This window comes from Suncus etruscus, chromosome 11 (assembly GCF_024139225.1).
Source record: "Suncus etruscus isolate mSunEtr1 chromosome 11, mSunEtr1.pri.cur, whole genome shotgun sequence".
NCBI lineage: Eukaryota > Metazoa > Chordata > Mammalia > Eulipotyphla > Soricidae > Suncus > Suncus etruscus.
The window spans coordinates 85,607,453-85,629,585 of NC_064858.1; the positions used below are offsets into that span (position 1 = coordinate 85,607,453).

Genomic DNA, 22,133 nt, shown 5'->3' on the forward strand with positions numbered 1-22,133 from the left:
GAATCATTCCTAGGGACCAAGGGAGGATGTCCTTGATGGAACCCATTTGCCATTGAATGTGTAAGGCAAGCACCCTACACACTCTACAGTCTCACCAATTCTATTTTTTTAAGTTTATTGATTGATGTTAGGTAACTTATAATGCTGCTAATTATGGTTTCTCATGCACATAATTCTAACACTGGACCCATTACTAGTGTACCTACTTCCCTTCCCTCATGGACCCTAACACGGCTCCCTTTCAAACCCTCCCCTCCTCACCCACCAACTCAATTTTGTGAATTAGTTCTCCTTTTGCATTTCCTTTGAACCTTTGTAGCTTTCAAGCTGTGTACCTTTAATCCACATATGAGACATCACCCTATATTTATTCTATTTTGACGGACTTTACTCTGCATGATATGCTCTACTTTCATCTATGTTGTTGCAAATTGCATGATTTTATTCTTTCAGAGAGCTGTATAGTATTCCATTGTGTATATATACACTAAGACCTCTTTTTGCTGTGTTTGGGCCATGTCCAACTGCTGCAAGCAGCTTCTGTCTTGCAGTGCCAGTGGGATTTCGATGAATTCACTTCAGAAAGAGTGGGTTTCCGGGACCGGTACACGGAAAAATATGAAATATGAAATAAATGAAACCACACAGAGTAGGAAAGGTCAACAAGTCTTCTGGCAGCAGTGGGACAAGTTTATTTTCCAAACAGGGGTTTTATAGGGGTAAGCCAGTCCCAGGTGCAGAGAAAGATATTTACAATAACAAGGCAATTAACAAGGTTAATTGCAAAAGAAAAGTTAACATCAGGATAGCTTTTAACAACCAACCTCAAATGCAAAACAAGGTTAGGAGGAGGTAAGAAATATCTAGAAACTTGATCTTCACTGGGCTGGGCTCTATTGTCAAGTACAGGAAGAAACCAAATCTCTTGAAATGTGTTTTCCTATTTTCTGAGCAGAGTCAATTTCACCCTTGTTTACCAGAAACTTCAGCTGCAAGGACATATTTGAAATATTGTCTGAACTTTTAGGGTTCTCTATAGCCATAAAAGGGGTTCTCTTGTAATCTTTGGTGCTGGAATTTCTGAGCCAAATTATTTGATAGAGGCCACAATTTTGCCTGAGATAATGCCAAGCATCTCTTTGGAAATTCCTCAACCATCCACGCTGGGGGTAAAGGCGTCCACAGTGGGCCTTTTGAGGAACCCCATGGGGGACATTGCAGTTTTCCCCACGTGGAAAATCTAAGGATGCCTCTGGTGTGCTGAATTCATAAAGGTTTATGATGCCATGGTATCCAACTATGCTCAGATATTACTCCTGGCTCTGCACTCTGAATCATTCTAGGCAGAACTCAGAAAACATATGGGATGCTGAGGATCAAAACTGAGTTGACTGAGTTGCTGAGTTGACCACGTGCAAGGCAGACTAGATGGCTTTTTACTAGCAGTGAATGAGAGTATTTTTCTCTTCATGTCCCCACCAGCACTGATTGGTTCTGTTCTTTGTGATGTGTGCCAGTTTCTGTGGTGTGAGATGGTACCTCATTGTAGTTTTGAGTTGCATCACCCTGATGATTAATGATTTGGAGCATTTCTTCATGTGCCTCTTGGCATTTCGTATTTCTTTTTTGAGAAAGTGTCTATTCATTTCTTCTCCCCATTTTTTGATTGGGTTATATATTTTTCTTGTTAAGTTCTGTCAGTACCTTGTATATCTTAGATATTAGCCTCTATCTGATGTGTATTGAGTGAGTGGTTTCTCTCATTCAGAGGATGGCATTTGTATCCTAGTCACTATTTCTTTTGAGGTGCAGAAGCTTCTCAGCTTAATATAGTCCCATCTGTTTATCTTTGCTTCCACTGTTTAGAGAGTTATATTTCCTCCTTGAAGATACCTTTAGTCTCAATGTCATGAAGAGTTTTACCTACATATATCTCTATATACCTTATGGTTTTGGGTCAGATATCAAGGTCTTTAATCCATTTGGATTTGCTGTTAGATGAAGGTCTGAGTTCCCCTTTTTGCATGTGGCTGAACAGTTGTCCCAACAGCGCTTGTTGAAGGCTTTTTTAATTCCTAATAAAATTTTCTTAACCAGAAGTAAAGGGGGGAAATGCAGCCTATCTCTTCGAAAACCTAGAAGAAAGCCCTTTGGGGTTAGTCAGACTAATGACTGACCCAAAGCTTGCAGTTGAAAAATATGATCAAGTGCTTCCTCGGAAAAGGTACTTTACTTGATTATAACTGCGTTTTTTTTTTTGGGGGGGGGCACCACACCCAGCGGTGCTCAAGGGTTCCTCCTGACTGTGCAATCAGAAATAGCGTCTGGCAGTCTGGTGGACTCTACAGGATGCCCAGAATCAAATCTGGGTCCATCCTGAGTTGGTTGCCTGCAAGACAAACTCCCTACCGCTGTGTTATGGCTCCAGCCTCTCTAATTTAACTAAATCTAAGGTTGAAGTGAGTGACTTAATAAAATGCGGTACATCTACATAATAGTACTAAAAATTGCATTAGGAATTAAGAAGCCTTAAACAAGTGGTGTTAGGGTCTGACTGTGATTACAACAAAGTGTACAACTCCTTTCTTGCCTCATAAGCCAAGTGAGTGGACAGTAAAGCAAATGTGCTCACCCTTCTCTTCACAAATACAAAACAGAAGGGAAGAGAAGGTACAGAAAAGTAATAGAAGGGAAGAAAGGGAAGGAGAAAATGATTTTCTAAATTTTGAATGGGAGTGTTTTATCTGAATAATGATATGTGCCATTTAAATTTTATAGTAGATTGTATCTTAAATTTTAAGTAGCCAATTTCTTCTTGACACATCCTAACAATGTTAATATCAAGTGTGTAGTTTCAAGAGTTTCTTTTATTATTACTATTATTATTATTATTATTATTATTATTATCTGGTTTTTGGATCACACCGTCTATGCTCAGTGGTTACTTCTGGCTCAGCTCAGAAATTGCTCGTTGTAGGGACAGGGGACCATATGGGATGCAGGGATTCAAACCACTGTAGGTCTTGGGTTTGCCCCTTGCAAGTCAAACACCCTACCACTGTGCTATTTCTCAGGCCCCTCAAGAATTTCTTGATGGGGGTCAGAGCAATAACACAGTTGGTATGGGCATTTGCCTTACATGTGGCCCACTTTCATTCAGTCTCTCTTCATTGAGTTAATGGTTCCTGGAGGCCTGCAGGTAGAATTTCTTAGTATAGAGACAGGATTAATCTCTGAGTGCTATTAGATGTGTCCTCCAAACAAACAAAGAAACAAAATCCAAAAAAGAAATTTTTTTTTTTGGCTTTTGGGCCACATCCGGTGGCGCTCAGGGGTTACTCCTGGCTATCTGCTCAGGAATAGCTCCTGGCAGGACACGGGGGACCATATGGGACACCGGGATTTGAACCAACCACCTTAGGTCCTGGATCGGCTGCTTGCAAGGCAAACACTGATGTGCTATCTCTCCTGCCCCAAGAATTTCTTTTTTTTATACTTTGCTTTGGGTTTCCATTATTATTTATTGATATTTTAAGAAAATTTTTTTCTTGATATTAATCAGGCAAAAATTGTAATTTTCCCTTTTTAGCTTTTAGTTTTCTATCTCACTGGTGCAGGAAAATTCAGCTGTTATTTATTTATTTTTTTTATCACACCCAGCAGTGCTCAGAGGTTACTCCTGGCTCTATGCTCAGAAATCATCCCTGGCAGGCACGGGGGACCAGAGGGGATGACGGGATTCGAACCACTGTCCTTCTGCATAAAAGGCAAATGCCTTACCTCCATGCTATATCTCCAGCCCCGGAGTCTAGGTTCTTGACTTCCTCACAGAAAAAGATTTGAGAGCAGGAGAAAATAAGAAATAAAGTAGCTTATTAAAGTAAAGTGTACACTCAATAATTAAAGAGTAGGTCTAACATGAAGAAAGGAGCATTGTTTCTAAATAAGATAAATTTACTAAAGGTAAGAGTATATTCACAAAGAGCCAGCATATGGGCACATTTTATAGAGCAGTGCCATATTCACACACTAATTTTTAGGTATGTATGTCTAGAAACAGGGAAACAAATAGGGAGGAGAATATAAAGGTATTTCATAGTATGGGATGTATTGATATGGTTCCCTAGTTACTTGTCCTGCTATTAGCAAAGATATGTTTGCTCAAAGGAATAACAGAATGATAAAGTTGTGAGATAATGCAATATGTAAACAGGGAAATATTTTTATTTGGAAGGCAGTTTTTTGATTGTTCTCCCACCAGAGCCAACTCTGTACCAAATATAACTAGCCATTCTCTTTCATAATCACCACACATTTTCTTCTGATGGCCCTGTAATTGGGGAAAGAACTCAGAAGGTTTCTGCTTCTACATATGGCCAAAAACTTTGCTTTCTTGTTGACACCTCAGAACCTATTTCCAGCACAGCAACCCATTATTTCCCTGGGTGGGATTCGGTATATCTTTCCATAAACCTCATTGTATTCTTTTTTCTTACTATAACTTACTATAACTATCAAGTTTAGGACATAAAACAATGCACATTATCTTAGAGGTCAGAGGTGAGAAGTCTGAAACCGGTCTCCTTAGACTAAAACTATAGTGTTAAAGACTGAGGGCTTTGCTGGAGATCTCAGGAAATATTTTTCTTCCATTTCTATATTTTAGAAGCTTCCCCCAAATCTTACTTGTAATTGCTTCTTCGTTTTTGTAAAGCAGCAAAGTCAAAGGGAATTCTCCTCACCCTGACCTTTTCTTCTGCCCCCCCCCCCATTCCAATGATATGGACCTGTGTAATGACATTGGCTGTGTAATAAATTTCCCATCTTAAAACCAACGGATCATTAGTGTTAATGCTCTGCCATTTTAAGAAATTTATAGGTTCTAGGAAAGAGAATGTACAAAACACTGAAGTAGTATTTTTCTAGCTCTTTACCATAGTAACCTGTCTTGATAGTTGCCTTTATTCATTTTTATTCATTTTTTGTTTTATTTTGAGGTTTTGGGCCACTCCCAACAGTGCTCTGGGGATCAGGGGATGTCAAGGATCTAATCTATCTTTCTCACATGCAAAGAAATGTACCACACTGTTGACCTATTCTTTGGCCCCTTTCATTACCAGCCTTTAAGTCTTTCATGCAAATGGAATGATAGTACATTAAATATTTGCCTTGCATACAGTCGATCCAAATTTGATTCCCAGTACTTCATTTGGTTTCTCCAAGCCCCAGGGGTGACCCTTGAGTATAATAGAGCATAGTTGAACCAGGAGCAAGCTCTGAGTACAACTTACTTTTCTAAGTACAATAGTGCTTACTATTCAGTTGAATAGTATTAATTTTTTAATAGAATACAATATACAAATGAAAATAAAGTAAATTAGAGGTTGCAGGCTTTTTTGAATCATACATATATATTTATTGAACACTTTTGATAATGTAATAATTCTTTACATTTTGCTTGACGTGTTGATTGATTCTGTAGTGTCGATTGTGTTGATTCTGATGTGTTGATTTTGTAGCCTACTGTGCAGAGCCCTCTGCATAATTATGCACCTGAGGATGATGATTCATGCGAGAAGACCTTCTTCTTTTACCACTGCAGCCAGTATCTTCAGTACAAATGTATCTTCTTGTCTTCCAGGACATGTCCATCCATTTCAAGTTTTGCCTAGGTTCAAAACAGGAAATAGGCACTGTAGAGTCATTGGGGCCTGAGTCCCATCAGCTACTCACACCCTCCTAAATGGGAGCCCACCAAGGAATGAGGAGGATCATGAGGTTCAGGGCCTTCAGTGGCTACTTAGATATATGCTAATGGGTCTCTGATCCTCTGGCCCCCCCCCAAGTGTCTCTTTGTTCCTAATATTACAGAATCCTATGTAATGTCCCTTAAGAAACTGGAAAGGAACAAAGAAGATCATAAGAGTTCCCCTACTTCTCACCTCTCAATACATAACCTCATCCTATGGTGCACCTCATCTGCGCATCACAGGGCCTTGGAAGGCCTATGGCTTTCCATCTTAAGAAGGCATCTGCCAGGAAGGTGGGCATATAGCTCAGGGGAATGAAAATGAGTTTGGCACTCCAGCCAGCAGAGTATCTGGTGCGAGGGTGACAGGAGATCAGGGCGTGTTCCATGCAGTCTGTCACCAAGGTCAGATTCTCACAAATCTGTGGGCCCCAGTTCTGCAAGAATTTAATTGCTATGAGAGAAGAAAGATAATTAAAATATATTCTCTATTCCTTATTTTTCAGTTTTTAATTTATTTGCTAAATAATGTTAATAATTTCTGTCCCCTCTCAAATTCAGTTTTCATATTACTTCCATGATTTTTATCTGAGTTTTCCAAATATAACCAAAACAACTGCCATATGATGCCATTCTAATTGGATTTCAGGAAATATTTCATCATATGCCCTGGAGGTATCTATGGACATTACAAATCTATCTCCTAAAATCAGGTTCTTTTACACAGGTTCTCATGAATTCAAGAGCATCTGTAACATCTGGCTTTAGTTCTCCCCAAAAATGAATTATGATGAGAGAGAGGGGTTTCAGAGTTCCATGCTTACTATAACCATATTTATCATAAAGATGATTATAAATGTCTCCAATTGTTGGAGACATAGACAAGGACCCACACTGGCATTAATGAAGGACTCAGACTTCCAGAGAATGATTTGCTTCTCCCCCATAGTCCAGAGCTTACTCACAGGATGCCAGGTAGTTCTTGCCATAGATGTCCTTGATTTCTGGACTACACTGATCCCACAAACTCTGGAGAGCCTTAATATGAGGCTCACTGTCCACCATGGGAGTCTTGAATAAACCACACTCAATAATAGCCACTAGCATTCCAAAGAATGAGACTTCCCTCCTGAAACAGTGCAGAGAAAAATAAGGTTAGGTGTTTGTGGACAAAACACACAGGAAACACAAATTAACAGAAACCACTTAATCTCATTTAGAACAAATGTGGAGTGTGAAAGTTTAGGCATTGTCACTGGAAGAATAGCAGGGTTGATGATGTAATCTTTACACAGAGTTTAAACATTTCACTAAATATCTAATGATTCAAAAATTCATTCTAGGTTATTAGATCTACAGAAAATCATCACTTCATCATATAATCTATTTCCATCCATATTAACAGCATGTGCTGTTAATATGATGTGTCCTGTCCTGCCCTGAATACATCCCTAATCAGGAGCCTTCTGACGTTCTATGTCAATAATGAGGTCAGCAAGTCCATTGCTTCAATCCTTAACTCAGATCCTCAACCAGGACTATCTGAATTACAGCTGAAAATCTGCCCACTGCAGTCTCCACATACTTCTTTTTTATTGCTTTGCCTCGCCTCCACTCTTAATTTGTACTCACAGGAGTTGTCAGAACAAATACAATCAAAGGCTCTAAGCCCATCTCACAGTCTCCTGGGTCTTAGTATTATGAGGCTAATGTCAATGGGTCCAGGTTCAGTTCTACCTCAATTTCATAATGTTGAGGTCTCCTCCAGAGAAAATAATAGAATCAGACTCTATAGGTCAGGGTTCCATCTAGATACCCAGAACATAAAATGGATATTTTAAAGCAAATGCAATTAAGAGGGAACAAGAAGAGCCTGGAAATAGGTGATAGAAGAAAAAGGCTCCCTAGATGTACAGTAGCAAAAGCTCCACAAGACAGTCTCCTACAGCTCTTACCTGAGGGAGTCTGAGAAGGCTTCAAGGCAATACTTGGAGACGCAGTAGCCACCACCAAAAATGGACACACGACCCGCAACACTGGAAAAATTGAGCACACGGCCCTTAGCTTTCAGCAGTTGGGGCAGTAGACTCAGGGTTACCTCAATCACTCCCAACAAGTTCACATCCAATATTTTCATGAAGTCCTGTTTGGTCATCCACAAAATGGGAGCTGTGGACACTGAGATGCCAGCATTGTTCACTAGACCCCAGAGACCTGGACACAGGGGATAGAAGAGGAACAGTGTGATGTTTCTGGAGAGAGGGTACATCTGGAGATCCAATATTGTCTTTTGCTAGACATGGAAAGGTTGCACAGGAGTGAGTAGAACAGAAACAAATGGTCCACTTTCATAACTGGAGCTCAGGCCCTGCCAGCTGTTAGAGTATAGAGGGAGCCTGAGACTTTTGGTCTTACATACCAATGTTGTGACCTCCCTTTTTTTATAAATATTCCCCTGAATTTTTTTTGGCCACATCCAGTGACGCTCAGTGGTTACTCCTGGCTATGTACTCAGAAATTACTCCTGGATTGGGAGGCCATATGAGATGCCGGGGATCGAATCAATGTCCATTCTAGTCTAGTATGCGCAAAGCAGACGCCTTACCCTTTGCACCATGTCTCTGGCCCCTCCAATGCAATTCTATGTGTGTGCAAGCCTTTCTATGCGCTAACTATGCCCTAAATATTAATTGCTAAGAGGCACTGAGCAAGAGAGAAGAGATAGGGAAGAAATTTCAATAAAGGAAAGTGAATGGATAAACACAATAAATAAAGATCCCAAAGAGTCACAAAAGGGACTCAGGACCATCCTTGGAGATGCAGTAGCTACCACCAACTATTTTCCAATAAGCTGGAAACATGATTTCTGAGTCATTTTGTTACTATTTAAAAACTCCAGAAAGTTCTGTTATGTCGTATGAAAAAAAAGGGGTATTCCTCCAAGTAGAAAACTTGGTCACTAAGAATAATATAGAAAGTACTAAGAGTTGTGGCCTGGAGTTCGTGCTGACCCAAGCTTCAAGTCCTCTTTGAGAGCAGTCCAGCAGAACTTCAACATTAGCATCAAGAATAGAGAGCTCATTGAGGGCTGAAAAGACCAGCCTATGATAACAAGCTTATCACAAAGAATGGTATGTGGGGCTTGAGAGATAGCACAGCAGTAGGGCCTTTTCTTTGCATGCAGATGATCTGGAGGGACCTGTGTTTGATCTCTGACATCCCACACATATATATATATATATATATATATATATATATATATATATATATATATATATATATATATATATATATATATATATATATCCCGAGTGTGCCAGGATCTGTTTCTCTGCAAAGGAACAGGAGTAACCCTTGAGCTCTGCTTTGTGTGACCCCCCAATCCCCCCAAAAAAACCCTTCTAAAATACAATGATTGGTAAGTGCAGTTAGAGAAATAACTACACAAACAGCTACCATGACAATGATAGACACAGAAACAACAATGTCTTGAACACAGGCAGGAGGTGGGAGAGGTAGTAAATGGGGGAACAAAGGTGGAGAGAAAGTTACACTAGTGAAAGGTGTGTGTATTTTATGGTTGAAACTCAATATGAACATGTTTGTAACCTTTGTGATTAAATAACGATATTATATATATAAAAGTAACATTAAAAAAAGAAAAGATGAGGTTAGGGAAGAGGATATGGGAGGTAGGACAAAAACGGAGGTGTAGGGAGGACAATTTGGTGATGGGAATCCCCACTGATTTTATGTAAATATGTACCTAAAATATTATTGTCAATAATATGTAATCCATTATGATCAAAATAAAAATTATATTAAAAAATCAAAAAAAAAGAAAAAAGAAAAGATCTCTTGCTGAGGATTCAAGTACATTTCATGTCTTAGGTCAAAACTCTTTCCCAAACCATGAGATAGGGGCGAGTACTAGGAGAAGAGGCTTAAGGTGGGTTGCTGGTGATTGAGAAAAGCTCATGGGACGAAAATCTTGAAAGCGCCCAGGATTCTTCTAGGAGTACATGTGGGGTCTCCCCTTCAAACACAGACACAGATAGAGCAGCCTGGGATACTTCTGTCTCCTGTGTGCTCCTCCACCCACTGAGTGGCAGCAGTGATGCTCTCTGACTTGGTGACATCCAGGATCACAGTTTCCAGCCTGTCTGAAGTCTGTGCCTTCAGTGTCTCGGCCCCCTTCTCAGTCAGACACGCAGCCAGCACCCTCAAGCCACGCAGGTCCAGCTGCTTGGCCAGCAGGTTCCCGAAGCCCGAGTCACAGCCTGTGATGAAGATGTACTTGTCCCACAGCTGGCTCACCACCTGCCTCTCCAGGTACCAGCATAGAAGGGGGTAGAGGCCCACCAGGGCAACCACATAAAGCCACATAGCCTGGAGAAAGAGAGTCAGGAAAGAGAGAGTGTATAGGCAGGTGACATGGAAAATGCAGATGTATGTTTGTAGACTAGTCTAAAGGTTTTGCTCACCCTCCCTCCCCACTTTTAGTTGTGTGTGTTTTCATTGCACACTATAATCAGGGCTTCCTAAGCTATTTCCACTCATGACTTCTTTTGCTCCAGAAAGTTCTATACAACCCAGAATCTATTAGTCTATAAATAAAATATTTATTGATAGCCCCAAATAAATTTATTTTAAAACAAAAATGTTCAAGTTCATGTGACATGTAAGTGCAAACTATAGTTAGAGAGGCAAGTCTCTGCTCTTTTGGCCAGACTTACTAAAGGCCATTAGATGACTAAGAATTCTCAAAAGAATTTCTCCAACCATAGTCTCTACCCCTACTTTCTCTCTCCTGAAATACATGCATATTAGGACCCTGTGTTCAGTTTCCTTGATTTAGCACTCAGAGATTGTCAAAGTGACTGCCCTGATCAGAAATGGGATTTCAGAATCTCACTCTAACAGTGCAGAGATGTACTCCAAGGGGAAATGAGTGAAGTTTGTATTAGATATTTGTTCTAACTGGAAAATCAGAACAAGGGTGTTGGGTCCCGTTTACTCCTTTATTGGTTATTTGTGTATCCTCAAAGAGCTCCCAGAATGAGAAATTGATTCCTATCCCCTTATCCCCTTGTGGGGGGAGATCTTGGTAATATTTATCCACAGCAAATAATTCACACAGACAGGAGGGTAAAGGGGTAAATACGTTGGGTGCAGAGAGTCCTTTGTCAGCCTCCTACCAGCTCCAAAAAAACACCTGGAGCCATCCAGTAAACTCTGCCAAAAAACTCTGAACACTTAGCTCCCAAACTATTTATTCCACTCTCAACAGAAACCCCCCCCCCCCCCAACCTGGAAGGTCAAGGTGGGAAAACAGGCAAAGTATAATCTTATGGAAATGTTTTCATACACAACAGAAGGGATTCAATAAGGTGGTACAACAGGGCTTGCATGGGGCAGGACCAGAAGCCAGTGTTCCATTCCAGGCCTCTTTCTCTGCCCACCGCGTCTCTGATTGCAGGTAACTGAGAGGAAGGAGGACACAGGAGGAGAGACTTCCACCCTCAGCAGTCAATGGCTCCAGATGTTTTCAAGGAGCACAAACACAAAGAGCACCAAGGGTTTTGGTCACTTTATCTGCAGGGCCACTTTCAGCTTGGTAGTGTGTTGGAGGCCCCTCTGCTCCCCCAGAGACAGTCTCTATTGCTGCCTAAGAACTTAGGTTCTTTCCTAGTCCTGACCCATGTGAAGGAACCTTAGGAAAAGTAAGAGTCCTAGGAAGTGCTCAAGACACAGGTCTACCCTAAAGAAAAAGACCTTCCTAGGGGAATCAGAGTTTATTTCCTGGGAAGGAGCTGCAGATATTTGTCCCAGAGACCCCAAATTCTTAAACCCATACATTTCCAGGAGCCAAGCAGAGAGACACCTCCCACTCCCCAGGCCTGAGCCTCACTCTGACTTCCAAAGTTGTAGAACATTTTGGATGATGTGAGTGCAGGCGTCATGGACTCAGTATCTCTATACCAGCCAGGAAGCGACAGGAGCTCAGGAGTGAAGAGGGGAGGGAAAAATGTCTATACCGACCCTCACTCACCTGGAATCTGCTGGGGTGCAATGCAGCACTCTCCAGGGCAGTACTGAAGTGACACAAGCAGTGGCCTTGCACCCTCTGTGGGAGGGGCATAACAGGGGATTGGTGTTAGCTAAAGCTGAGCCCATTGCCTCCTGCTGGTTCTCTGCTGTAACAACCTTAGAAGGCCAAGCTGATAGTGTTCCATCTTAGCCCATTTCTCTTTTGCACCAAGTAGGCTTTGAAGGAAACGGTTGCTTTTGTTGGGAAACTTAGAAAAATTCACATCTACCTAATAATGTTTTTTATTGCACAATGTTGGCTTGATCACTCAACTCTAACTTTATTTTTATTTAATTTATCTTTAATGCGTCAGGGTGTTTGGTTTGTTTGGGGGGCAGCGCATGGGAGGGACACCTGGCACTGCTCAGAAGTTACTCCCGACTCTGCACTCAGGAATCATTCCTAGACACCATCTGGGATGTCCTGGATGGAACCCATTTTCATTGAATGTGTAAGGCAAGCACCCAACACACTGTACAATCTCACCAATTCTATTTTTTAAAATTTTTATTGATTGATGTTAGGTAACATATAATGCTGCTACTTATGGTTTCTCATCACATAATCCCAACACTGCACCCATCACCAGTGTACCTACTACACCCCTTCCCTCAAGGGCCCTAACACTGCTCCCTTTCAAACCCTCTCCTCCCCACCCACCAACTCAATTTTGTGAATTAGTTCTCCTTTTGCATTGCCTTTGACCCTTTGTAGCTTTCAAGCTGTGCACCTTTAATCCACATATGAGACATCATCCTATATTTATAGTTTTGACTGGCTTTACTCAGCATGCTATGCTCTAGTTTCATGTATGTTGTTTTACATTGCATGGTTTTATTCCTTCATAGAGCTGTATAGTTTTCCATTGTGTATAAATACACGAAGCCCTTTTTTCTTTGTTTGGGCCATGTCCAATTATGCTCAGATATTACTCCTCCTGGCTCTGCACTCTGGATCACTCTAGGCAGAGCTCGGGAAACATGAGTTACTGAGGATCAAAACTGAGTTAACTGAATTGCTGAGTTGACCACATGCAAGTCAGATTCATGGTATTCCCACTAGCAGTGAATGTGAGTTCCTTTCTCTTCATGTACCCACCTGTTCTTTGTGATGTGTGCCTGTCTCTGTGGTGTGAGATGGTACCTCATTGTAGTTTTGATTTACATCTCCCTGATAATTAATGATGTGGAACATTTCTTCATGTGCCTTTTGGCCCTTTGTATTTCTTCTTTTGAGAAAGTGTCTATACATTTCTTCTCCCCATTTTTTGATGAGGTTATATATTTTTTCTTGTTAAGTTCTGTCAGTACCTTGTATATCTTAGATATTAGCCAATATCTGATGAGTATTGGGTGAATAGTTTCTCCCATCTGTGGATAGCATTTGTATCCTAGTCACTATTTCCTTTGAGGTGCAGAAGCTTCTCATTATTTTTAATTTCTAATAAAATTTTCTTAACCAGAAATAAAGGGGAGAAATGGAGCCTCAAACTAATGACTGGCCCAAAGCCTGCAGTTGAAAAATATGATCAAATGCAGCCTGTAAAAAGCTACTTTACCTGATTTTAACTGCCTGTTTTTTTTTTTTTTTTGGTGGGGGGTCCACACCCAGTGGTGCTCAGGAGTTTCTCCTGGCTCTGCACTCGGAAATAGCTCTTGGCAGTCTGGGGGACCATATGGGATGCCCAGAACCAAATCTGGGTCCCTCCCGAGTTGATTGCATGCAAGACAAACTCCCTACCGCTGTGCTATGGCTTCAGCCTCTCTAATTTAATTAAATTTAAGATACAAATGAGTGACTTAATAAAATGTGGTACATCTACACAACAGTACTAAAAAATTGCATTAGGAATTAAGAAGCCTTAAACAAGTGGTGTTAGGGTCTGACTGCAGTTACAACAAAGTGTACAACACCTTTCTTGCCTCATAAGCCAAGTGTATGAACATTAAAGCAAATGTGCTCACCCTTCTCTTCACAAATACAAAAATACAGGTAAAGAGAAGGAATAGAAGAGAAAAGGAATCGAAGGGAGGAAAGGGAAGGAGGAAATGAGTTTCCAAATTTTGAATGGGAGTGTTTTATCTGAGTAATGATGTGTGCCATTTAAATTTTATAGTATATAGTATCTTATATTTTAAGTAGCCAATGTTCTTCTTGACCCATCCTAACCATGTTTACATCAAGTGTGCAGCTTAAAGAATTTCTTTTATTATTATTATTATTATTATTATTATTATTATTATTATTGTTTTTTGGATCACACCGTCTGTGCTCAGATGTTACTTCTGGCTCTGCTGAGAAATTGCTCATGGTAGGCACAGGGGACCATATGGGATGCAGGGATTCAAAGCACTGTTGGCACTGACTGGGTCAGTTGCTTGCAGTGCAAACACCCTACCGCTGTGCTATCTCTCAGGCCCCTCAAGAATTTCTTGATGGGGTCAGAGCAATAGCACATTGGGTACGGGCATTTACCTTGCATGTGTCCCACTTTCACTCAGTCTCTCTTCATTGAATTAATGGTCCCTGGAGCCTGCAGGTAGAATCTCTAAGCATAGAGCCAGGGTAATCTCTGAGTGCTACTAGGTGTGGCCCCCAAACAAACAAAGAAACAAAATCCAAAAAAGAATTTCTTTTTTCTATACTTTGCTTTGTGTTTTCATTATTATTTATTGCTATATTTTTTTTTTTTTTTGGTTTTTGGGCCACACCCAGTAACGCTCAGGAGTTACTCCTGGCTATGCGCTCAGAAGTTGCTCCTGGCTTGGGGGACCATATGGGACACCGGGGGATCGAACCGCGGTCCGTCCAAGGCTAGCGCTGGCAAGGCAGGCACCTTACCTTTAGCGCCACCGCCCGGCCCCTATTTATTGATATTTTAAGGATTTTTTTCTTGTAGTAATCAGGCATAAATTGTAATTTTCCCTTTTTAGCTTTTAGTTTTTTCTTCCATCTCACTGTTGCAGGAAAATTCACCTGTTATCCTTGTTCTAGGATTCTAGGTTCTTGACTTACAGACAAAATTGAGAGAAGGAGAAAATAAGAAATAAAGTAGCTGGGGCCAGAGAGATAGTATTGAGGTAAGGTGTTTGCTTTTCAAACAGAAGGTCATTAGTTCAAATCCCGGCATCCCATATGGCCTCCATGCCTGCCAGGAGTAATCCCTGAGCACTGCCGGGTGTGACCCAAAACCAAAAAAAAAAAAAAAAAAAAAAAAAAAAAAGAAAGAAAGAAATAAAGTAGCTTATTATAGCAAAGCAGACACTCAATAAGTAAAGTTCAGATCTAATATCAAGAAATGACCATTGTTTCTATAGAAGACAAGTTTACTAAAGGTCAGAGTACACTTATAAAGAGTAGCAAATGGGCATATTTTATAGAGCAGTGCTATGTACACAATAATTTTTAGATATATATGTCTAGAAATAAGAAAACAAATAGGGAGGAGAATATCAAGGTATTTCATAGTATGGAATGTATTGATATGGTTCACTAGTTGTCCTTATCTTAGCAAAGAGATCTTTGCTCAAGCAATGCATATATCTGAACAGAATGATAAAGTTGTGTAGCAATGCATTTTCTAAACAGGGGAATATTTTTATTTGGAAGGCAGTTTTTTGATTGTTCTCCCATCAGGACCTACTTTGTACCACATATAACTAGTCATTCATTGTCATAATCACCACACATTTTCTTCTGATGGCTTTGTACTTGGGGAAAGAACTCAGGTTTCTGCTTCTACACATGGCCAAAAACTTTGCTTTCTTGTTGACACTTCACAAACTATTTTCAGGACAGCAACCCATATTTTCCTGGATGGGATTTTGTTTCTCTCTCCAAAACTTAATTGTACTCTTCTTTCATTACTAAGCTATCACAACGTAGGACATTAAACAATGCACATTATCTTAGAGTTCAGAGGTGAGAAGTCCAAAACTGGTCTCTTTAGACTAAAACTATAGTGTTACAACTGAGATCTCAGGAAATATTTTTTCCCTTTTGTATCTTACAGGGGTCTTCAAACTATGGCCCGCGGGGCACATATTGTATTTATTCCCATTTTGTTTCTTCACTTCTAAATAAGATATATGCAGTGTGCATAGAAATTTGTTCATAATTTTTGTTTTTACTATAATCTGGCCCTCCAACAGTCTGAAGGACAGTGAACTGGCCCCCTGTTTAAAAAGTTTAAGGACCCCTGTTAGAAGCTTCCCTCAAATCTTAACTTGGAGTTCCTTTTTCTGCATTGTCAAGCAGCAAAGTCAAAGGGAATTCTCTTCAGCCTGACCTGTCTTCTGCCTCTCTTCCAATTATATGGACCTGTGTAATGACATTGGTTGTGTGCAATAAATTTCCCCTCATAAAACTGATGAATTAGCAGTGTTAATACTCTACCATTTTAACAAATTCACAGGTTCTAGGAAAGAGAATGTACAAAACGATGTATTATTTTCTGGCTCCCTACCACAGTAACCTGTCCTGATAGTTGCCTTTATTCATTTTTTTGTTATAGTTTGAGGTTTTGGGCCACTCTGGACAGTGCTCTGAGAATCATGGGATGCCAAGGATCTAATCCAGCTCTCTCACATGCAAAGAATGTGTACCATCCCTGTTGACCTATTCTCTGGCCCCTTTCATTATCAGCCTTTAAAATTTCCTTTCCTGGAAATGGAGTGATAATACATCAAGTAAAGTATTTGCCTTGCATACAGTAAATCCAAATTTGTTCCTCAGCACTTCACATGGTTCTTCCAAGCCCCTGGGGTGATCCTTGAGCGTAACAGAGAATAGTAGAGCCAGGAGCAAGCCCTGAATACAACTTACTCCTATAAATACAATAGTACTTACTATTCATTTGAATAGTATTATTTTTTAATACAATTTCATACTCAAATGAAAATGAAGTAAAACTAGAGGTTGCAGGTCTCTCTGGGTCATAAACATCTATTTATTGAACACTGTAGATAATGTAATAATTCTTCACAGCACAATTTGCTAGATATGTCAATTGATCCTGTAGTGTCCATTCTGTTGACTCTGAAGTGTTGATTCTGTATCCCACCATGCAGGACCAGGAATGCAGTACTCTATGGCGACAGTCTTCCGTGATTATGCACCTGGGGCTGATGGTTCATGCTAGAAGACCTTCTTCTTTTACCACTGCAGCAGCATCTTCAGTACAGAGGGCTCTTCTTGTCCTCCAGGACATAACCATCTATTTCACATCTTGCCTAGGATCAAGACACAGGAAATAGACACTATAGAGCCCTAGGGTCTGAGTCCCATCAGCTACTCACACCCTCCTAAATGGGAGTCTCCCATGGAAAGAGGAGGATCATGAGGCTCATGGCCTTCAGTGGCCACTTGATATATGCTAATGGGTCTTTGTTCCTCTGCCCCCCCCAAAGCGTCTCTTTGTTCCTAATATCCCAGAATCCTATGTAATGTCCCTTAAGGAAAGGGATAGGGATAAAGAAGACCATAGGGGTTCCCCTACTTCTCACCATTCACTCAATACATAACCTGACCCTATGATGCACCTCATCTGCGCATCACAGGGCCTTGGAAGGCCTTATGGCTTTCCATCTGAAGAAGGCATCTGCCAGGAAGGTGGGCATATAGCTCAGGGGTATGAAGATGAATTTGGCATCCCAGCCAGCGGAGTATCTGGTGCGAGGGTGACAGGAGACCAGGGCGTGTTCCATGCAGTCTGTCACCAAGGTCAGATTCTCACACAACTGTGAGTCCAAGTCTTGCAAGGACTTAATTGCTATGAGAAAAGAAAGATAATTAAAATATACTCTCTATTCCTTATTTTTAAGCTTCGAGTTTATTCATTGATAATTTTTAATAATTTCTGTGCCCTCTCAAATTCAGGCTTCACATTACTTCCATGGAGAGTTTTTTGTTTGTTTATTTTTGTTTTTGGGTCATCCCCGGAAGTGCTCAGGGATTATTCCTGGCTCTAAGCTCAGAAATTTCTCCTGGCAGGCACGGGGAACCATATGGGATGCTGGGATTCGAACCACTGTCCTTCTGCTTGCAAGGCAAATGCCCTACCTCCATGCTATCTCTCTGGTCCCAGGAGTTTTTTTAACAGTAATATTTATTTTTTAAAATAAATTGTATCACATAGTTGACATAATACATTTTTCAACATGACAGAAAGCAAAATTATTAAGAAATACAAAAATAATAGAGAATTAAAAAAATGAAATAAGAAGAGAGAGTTCATTAGCAATTATGTTTGTAAAAATTATTGTACCACCAATAAAGTCATTAATACAATAGCCGAAGGTTTACTATGCTCGCTTTTTGTTTTCTTTAGAGATGGGAGATACACTAAAAATAATATGTGGTGTGTGTGTGTGTATGTGTGTGTGTGTGTGGCAGCTGTCGTTTGTGGAGGCACAGTATAATATAGTACTTCCATGATTTTTATCTGCATTTCTCAAATATAACCCAGGAACAACTGCAACATGATACCATTCTAATTGGATTTCATGAAATATTTCATCACATGTCCTGAAGATATCGATGGACATTACAAGCCTATCTCCTAAACTCAGGTTCTTTTACACAGGTTCTCATGAATTCAAGAGCATCTGCAACATCTGGTTTTAGTTCTCCCAAAAAAATGAATTCTGATGAGAGAGAGAGAGAGAGGGATTCCAAGACTAAAAGTCCAGATTTATACCTTGCTTAATATAACCATATATCATAAAGATGGTTGTAAATGTTCTCACTTGTCTATGTCCCCACTGACATAGACAAGGACCCACACTGGCATTAATGAAGGACTGAGACTTCCAGAGAACGATTTGCAACCCTCCAATAGTCCAGAATTTACTTACAGGCTGTCAGGTAGTTCTTGCCATAGATGTCCTTGACTTCTGGACTACACTGATCCCACAAACTGTGGAAAGCCTTTATATGAGTCTCACTATTGGATATGGGAGTCTTAAAGTACCCAGGCTCAATAATAGCCACTTGCATTCCAAAGAATGACACTTCCCTCCTGAAAACAGACAAGAGAAAAATAAGGTTAGATGCCTTGGAAGACAAAGCACACAAGAAACACAATGAACAGAAACCACATAATTTCATTTAGAACAAAGGTGGTATAAACTCGAAAGTGTGGAGTGTGAAAGTTCAGGCTTTGACACTGGAACAATAGCAGGGTTGATGATATAATCTTTACACAGGGTTTAAACATTTTGCTAAATAACTAATGTATCAAAAGTTTAGCTCTAGATGATTAGACCTACAGAAAATCACCACTTCATCATATACTCTGTTATTTCTAGTCACATCCAAACCATCACTGATCCTGTGATTAACAGCCTGTGCTGATAATAAGATGTACCCTGGCCTGGCCAGAACACATCCCTAACTCAGGAGCCTTCCTGACTTCTTTGCCAAGAATGAGGTCAGCAAGTCATTGCTTCAAACCTTAACTCAGATCGTCATCCAGAACTATCTGTATTACAGCTGAAAATATGCCCACTGCAGTCTCCACATACTACTTTTATATTGCCTCGCCTTGACTTGCCTCCTCTCCACACTTAATTTGTACTCACAGGAGTTGTCAGAACAAATACAATCCAAGGCTCTAAGCCCATCTCACAGTCTCCTGGATCTCAATGTTATGAGGCTAACATCATGGGGTCCAGGTTTTAGTTCTACTTCAATTCCATTATGTTGAGGCCTCCTCCAGAGAAAGATAAGAGAAGCATTCTCTATAGGTCAGGTTCCATCTGAATACCCAGAACATAGAAATGGATATTTCAAAGCAGATGGAATTTAGGGGGATCAAGGAGAGCCTGGAAGTAGGTGATGGAAGGAAAAGGCTCCCTAGATGTACAGTAGTAGGAGCCCCACAAGATAGTCTCCTATGGCTCTTACCTGAGGGAGTCTGAGAAGGCCTCAATGCCATACTTGGAGATGCAGTAGCCACCACCAATAAAGGACACACGACCCGCAACACTGGAGACATTGACCACACGGCCCTTAGCTTTCAGCAGTTGGGGCAGTAGACTCAGGGTTACCTCAATCACTCCCAACAAGTTCACATCCAATATTTTCACGAAGTCCTGTTTGGTCATCCACAAATTGGGAGCTATGGGCACTGAGATGCCAGCATTGTTCACCAGACCCCAGAGACCTGGACGCAGGGGATAGAAGAGCAACACTGTGATGTGTGTGAAGAGAGGGTACATCTGGAGGTCCAACACTATTCATTGGTGGACATGGAAAGTTTGTAAGCAATTGGGTAGAACAGAAACAAATGGTTTACCTTCAGCACTGGAGCTCAGGCCCTGCCAGTTGTTGGATTATAGAGAGAGCCTGAGACTTTTGGTTTCACATACCTCTGTTGTAGCCTCCCTTTTTAAATAAATATTCCCCTGCATTTTTTTTTATGGTTCTTTGGGCCATACCCGTTTGATAATCAGGAGTTACTCCTGACTAAGCACTCAGAAATTGCCCCTGGCTTGGGGGGAACATTTGGCACCGGAGGATAGAACCGCAGTCCTTCTTTGGCTAGCGCTTGCAAGGCAGACACCTTACCTCTAGCGCCACCTCACTGGCCCCTGAACTTTTTTTTTAACACACGTGGTGACACTGAGAGGTTACTCTTGGCTGTGCACTCAGAAATCACTCCTGGATTGGGAGACTGTATGGGATGCTGGGGATCAAACCATGGTTCATTCTAGGCTAGCATGTCCAAGACAGATGCCTTACCCTTGGGCCATGTCTCTGGCCCCTCTTATGCAATTTTATGTGTGTGCAAAGTCTTTCTATACCCTAACTATGCCCTAAATATTAATTACAAGGAGGCACTGAGCAAGAGGGAAGCGACAGGGAAGAATTTTCAATAAAGAGAAGTGAATGGATATAATACAATGAATAAAGATCTCAATGATTCACAAAAGGGACTCAGGACCATCTTTGGAGATGCAGTAGCTACCACCAACTATTTTCCAATAAGCTGGAAACATGATTTCTGAATAATTTTGCCACTCTTTGAAAACTCCATAAAGTTCTGTTATGTCAGATGAAAATAAGGGGTATTCCTCCAAGTAGGAAACTTGCTCACCAAGACTAATACAGAAAATACTAAGATTTGTGGCCTCGAGTGCCTATTGACCCATGTCAAGTCCCTTTTGAGAGCAGTCCAAAGGAACTTCGACATTAGCATCAAGAAAAGAGATCTCCTTGAAGGCTGGAAGGACCAGCCTATGATAATAAGCTTATCACTAAGAGTGGTAAGTGGGGCTTGAGAGATCACACAGCAAAAGGGCCTTTTCCTTGCATGTAGATGATCTGGAGGGACCTGTGTTTGATCTCTGACAACCCATATGGTGCCCTGAGTCTGACAGGAGCTATTTCTCTGCAAAGAGACAAGAGTAATCCAGTAACCCTTGATCTCTGCTGGGTGTGACCCTCAGACCCCCAAGTCTAAAAAAGAAAAAAAATCCTCCAAAATACAATGAGTGGTAAGTGCAGTTAGGGAAATAACTACCCAAACAGCTACCATGACAATGATAGAGACAGAAACAACAATGTCTTGAACAGAGGCAGGATTAGGGGAGGTAGGAAATGAGGGAACAAAGGTGGAGAGAGTTAAACTGGTGAAAGTTTTGTGTTTTTTTCTGGCTGAAACTCAATATGAACATGTTTGTAACCTTTGAGCTTAAATAAATTACATATATGTAATCTAAAAAAAAACAAAAACAAAAACAAAAGAGTTCTGTTGCTGAGGATTCAATTTCATTTCCTGCCTCATTAGGTCAAAACTCTTTCACAAACCACGAGTGACTGAAAAAAAAAGATTATGGGATTCAAATCTTGAAAGCCCCCAGGATTCTGCCAGGGAGTACACCTGTGGTCTCCCCTTTAATCACAGAGACATAGACAGACACAGATAGAGCAGCCTGTGATACCTCTGTCTCCCGTGCGCTCCTTCACCCACTGGGTGGCAGCAGCGATGCTCTCTGAGTTGGTGACATCCAGGATCACAGTTTCCAGCCTGTCTGAAGTCTGTGCCTTCAGTGTCTCGGCCCCCTTCTCAGTCAGACACGCAGCCAGCACCCTCAAGCCCCGCAGGTCCAGCTGCTTGGCCAGCAGGTTCCCGAAGCCCGAGTCACAGCCCGTGATGAAGACGTACTTGTCCCACAGCTGGCTCACCACCTGCCTCTCCAGGTACCAGCGTAGAAGGTGGTAGAGGCCCACCAGGGCAACCACGTAAAGCCACATAGCCTGGAGAAAGAGAGTCAGGAAAGAGAAAGAGTG

General features: G+C 41.0%; 3 protein-coding genes across 6 annotated transcripts in view; all 3 read right to left on the reverse strand.

Moving 5' to 3' along the window:
• Window positions 1-22,133, reverse strand: part of LOC126022982 (retinol dehydrogenase 16-like) — an 85,928-nt gene that overhangs the window by 23,002 nt on the left and 40,793 nt on the right. The window contains exon 6 of one of the 4 annotated variants that reach the window (XM_049784020.1): window positions 5,919-5,942. The exons of the other annotated variants lie outside the window; for them this stretch is intronic. The gene's annotated coding sequence lies outside the window, so the exon portion shown is untranslated. Of the gene's footprint in view, window positions 1-5,918; window positions 5,943-22,133 lie in introns of those variants that run through there. 4 annotated transcript variants of the gene reach the window in all.
• LOC126023061 (retinol dehydrogenase 16-like) overlaps window positions 1-22,133 on the reverse strand; it is a 47,092-nt gene that overhangs the window by 23,002 nt on the left and 1,957 nt on the right. The window contains exons 2-5 of the mRNA XM_049784112.1: window positions 9,823-10,138; window positions 7,705-7,963; window positions 6,715-6,878; window positions 5,943-6,203 (exon numbers count right to left, since the gene is read on the reverse strand). Coding sequence (XP_049640069.1) covers window positions 5,959-6,203; window positions 6,715-6,878; window positions 7,705-7,963; window positions 9,823-10,138 — 984 coding nt within the window. The 3' untranslated portion in view covers window positions 5,943-5,958. The remainder of the gene's footprint in view (window positions 1-5,942; window positions 6,204-6,714; window positions 6,879-7,704; window positions 7,964-9,822; window positions 10,139-22,133) is intronic.
• Window positions 1-22,133, reverse strand: part of LOC126022160 (retinol dehydrogenase 16-like) — a 44,804-nt gene that overhangs the window by 7,859 nt on the left and 14,812 nt on the right. The window lies entirely within an intron of this gene.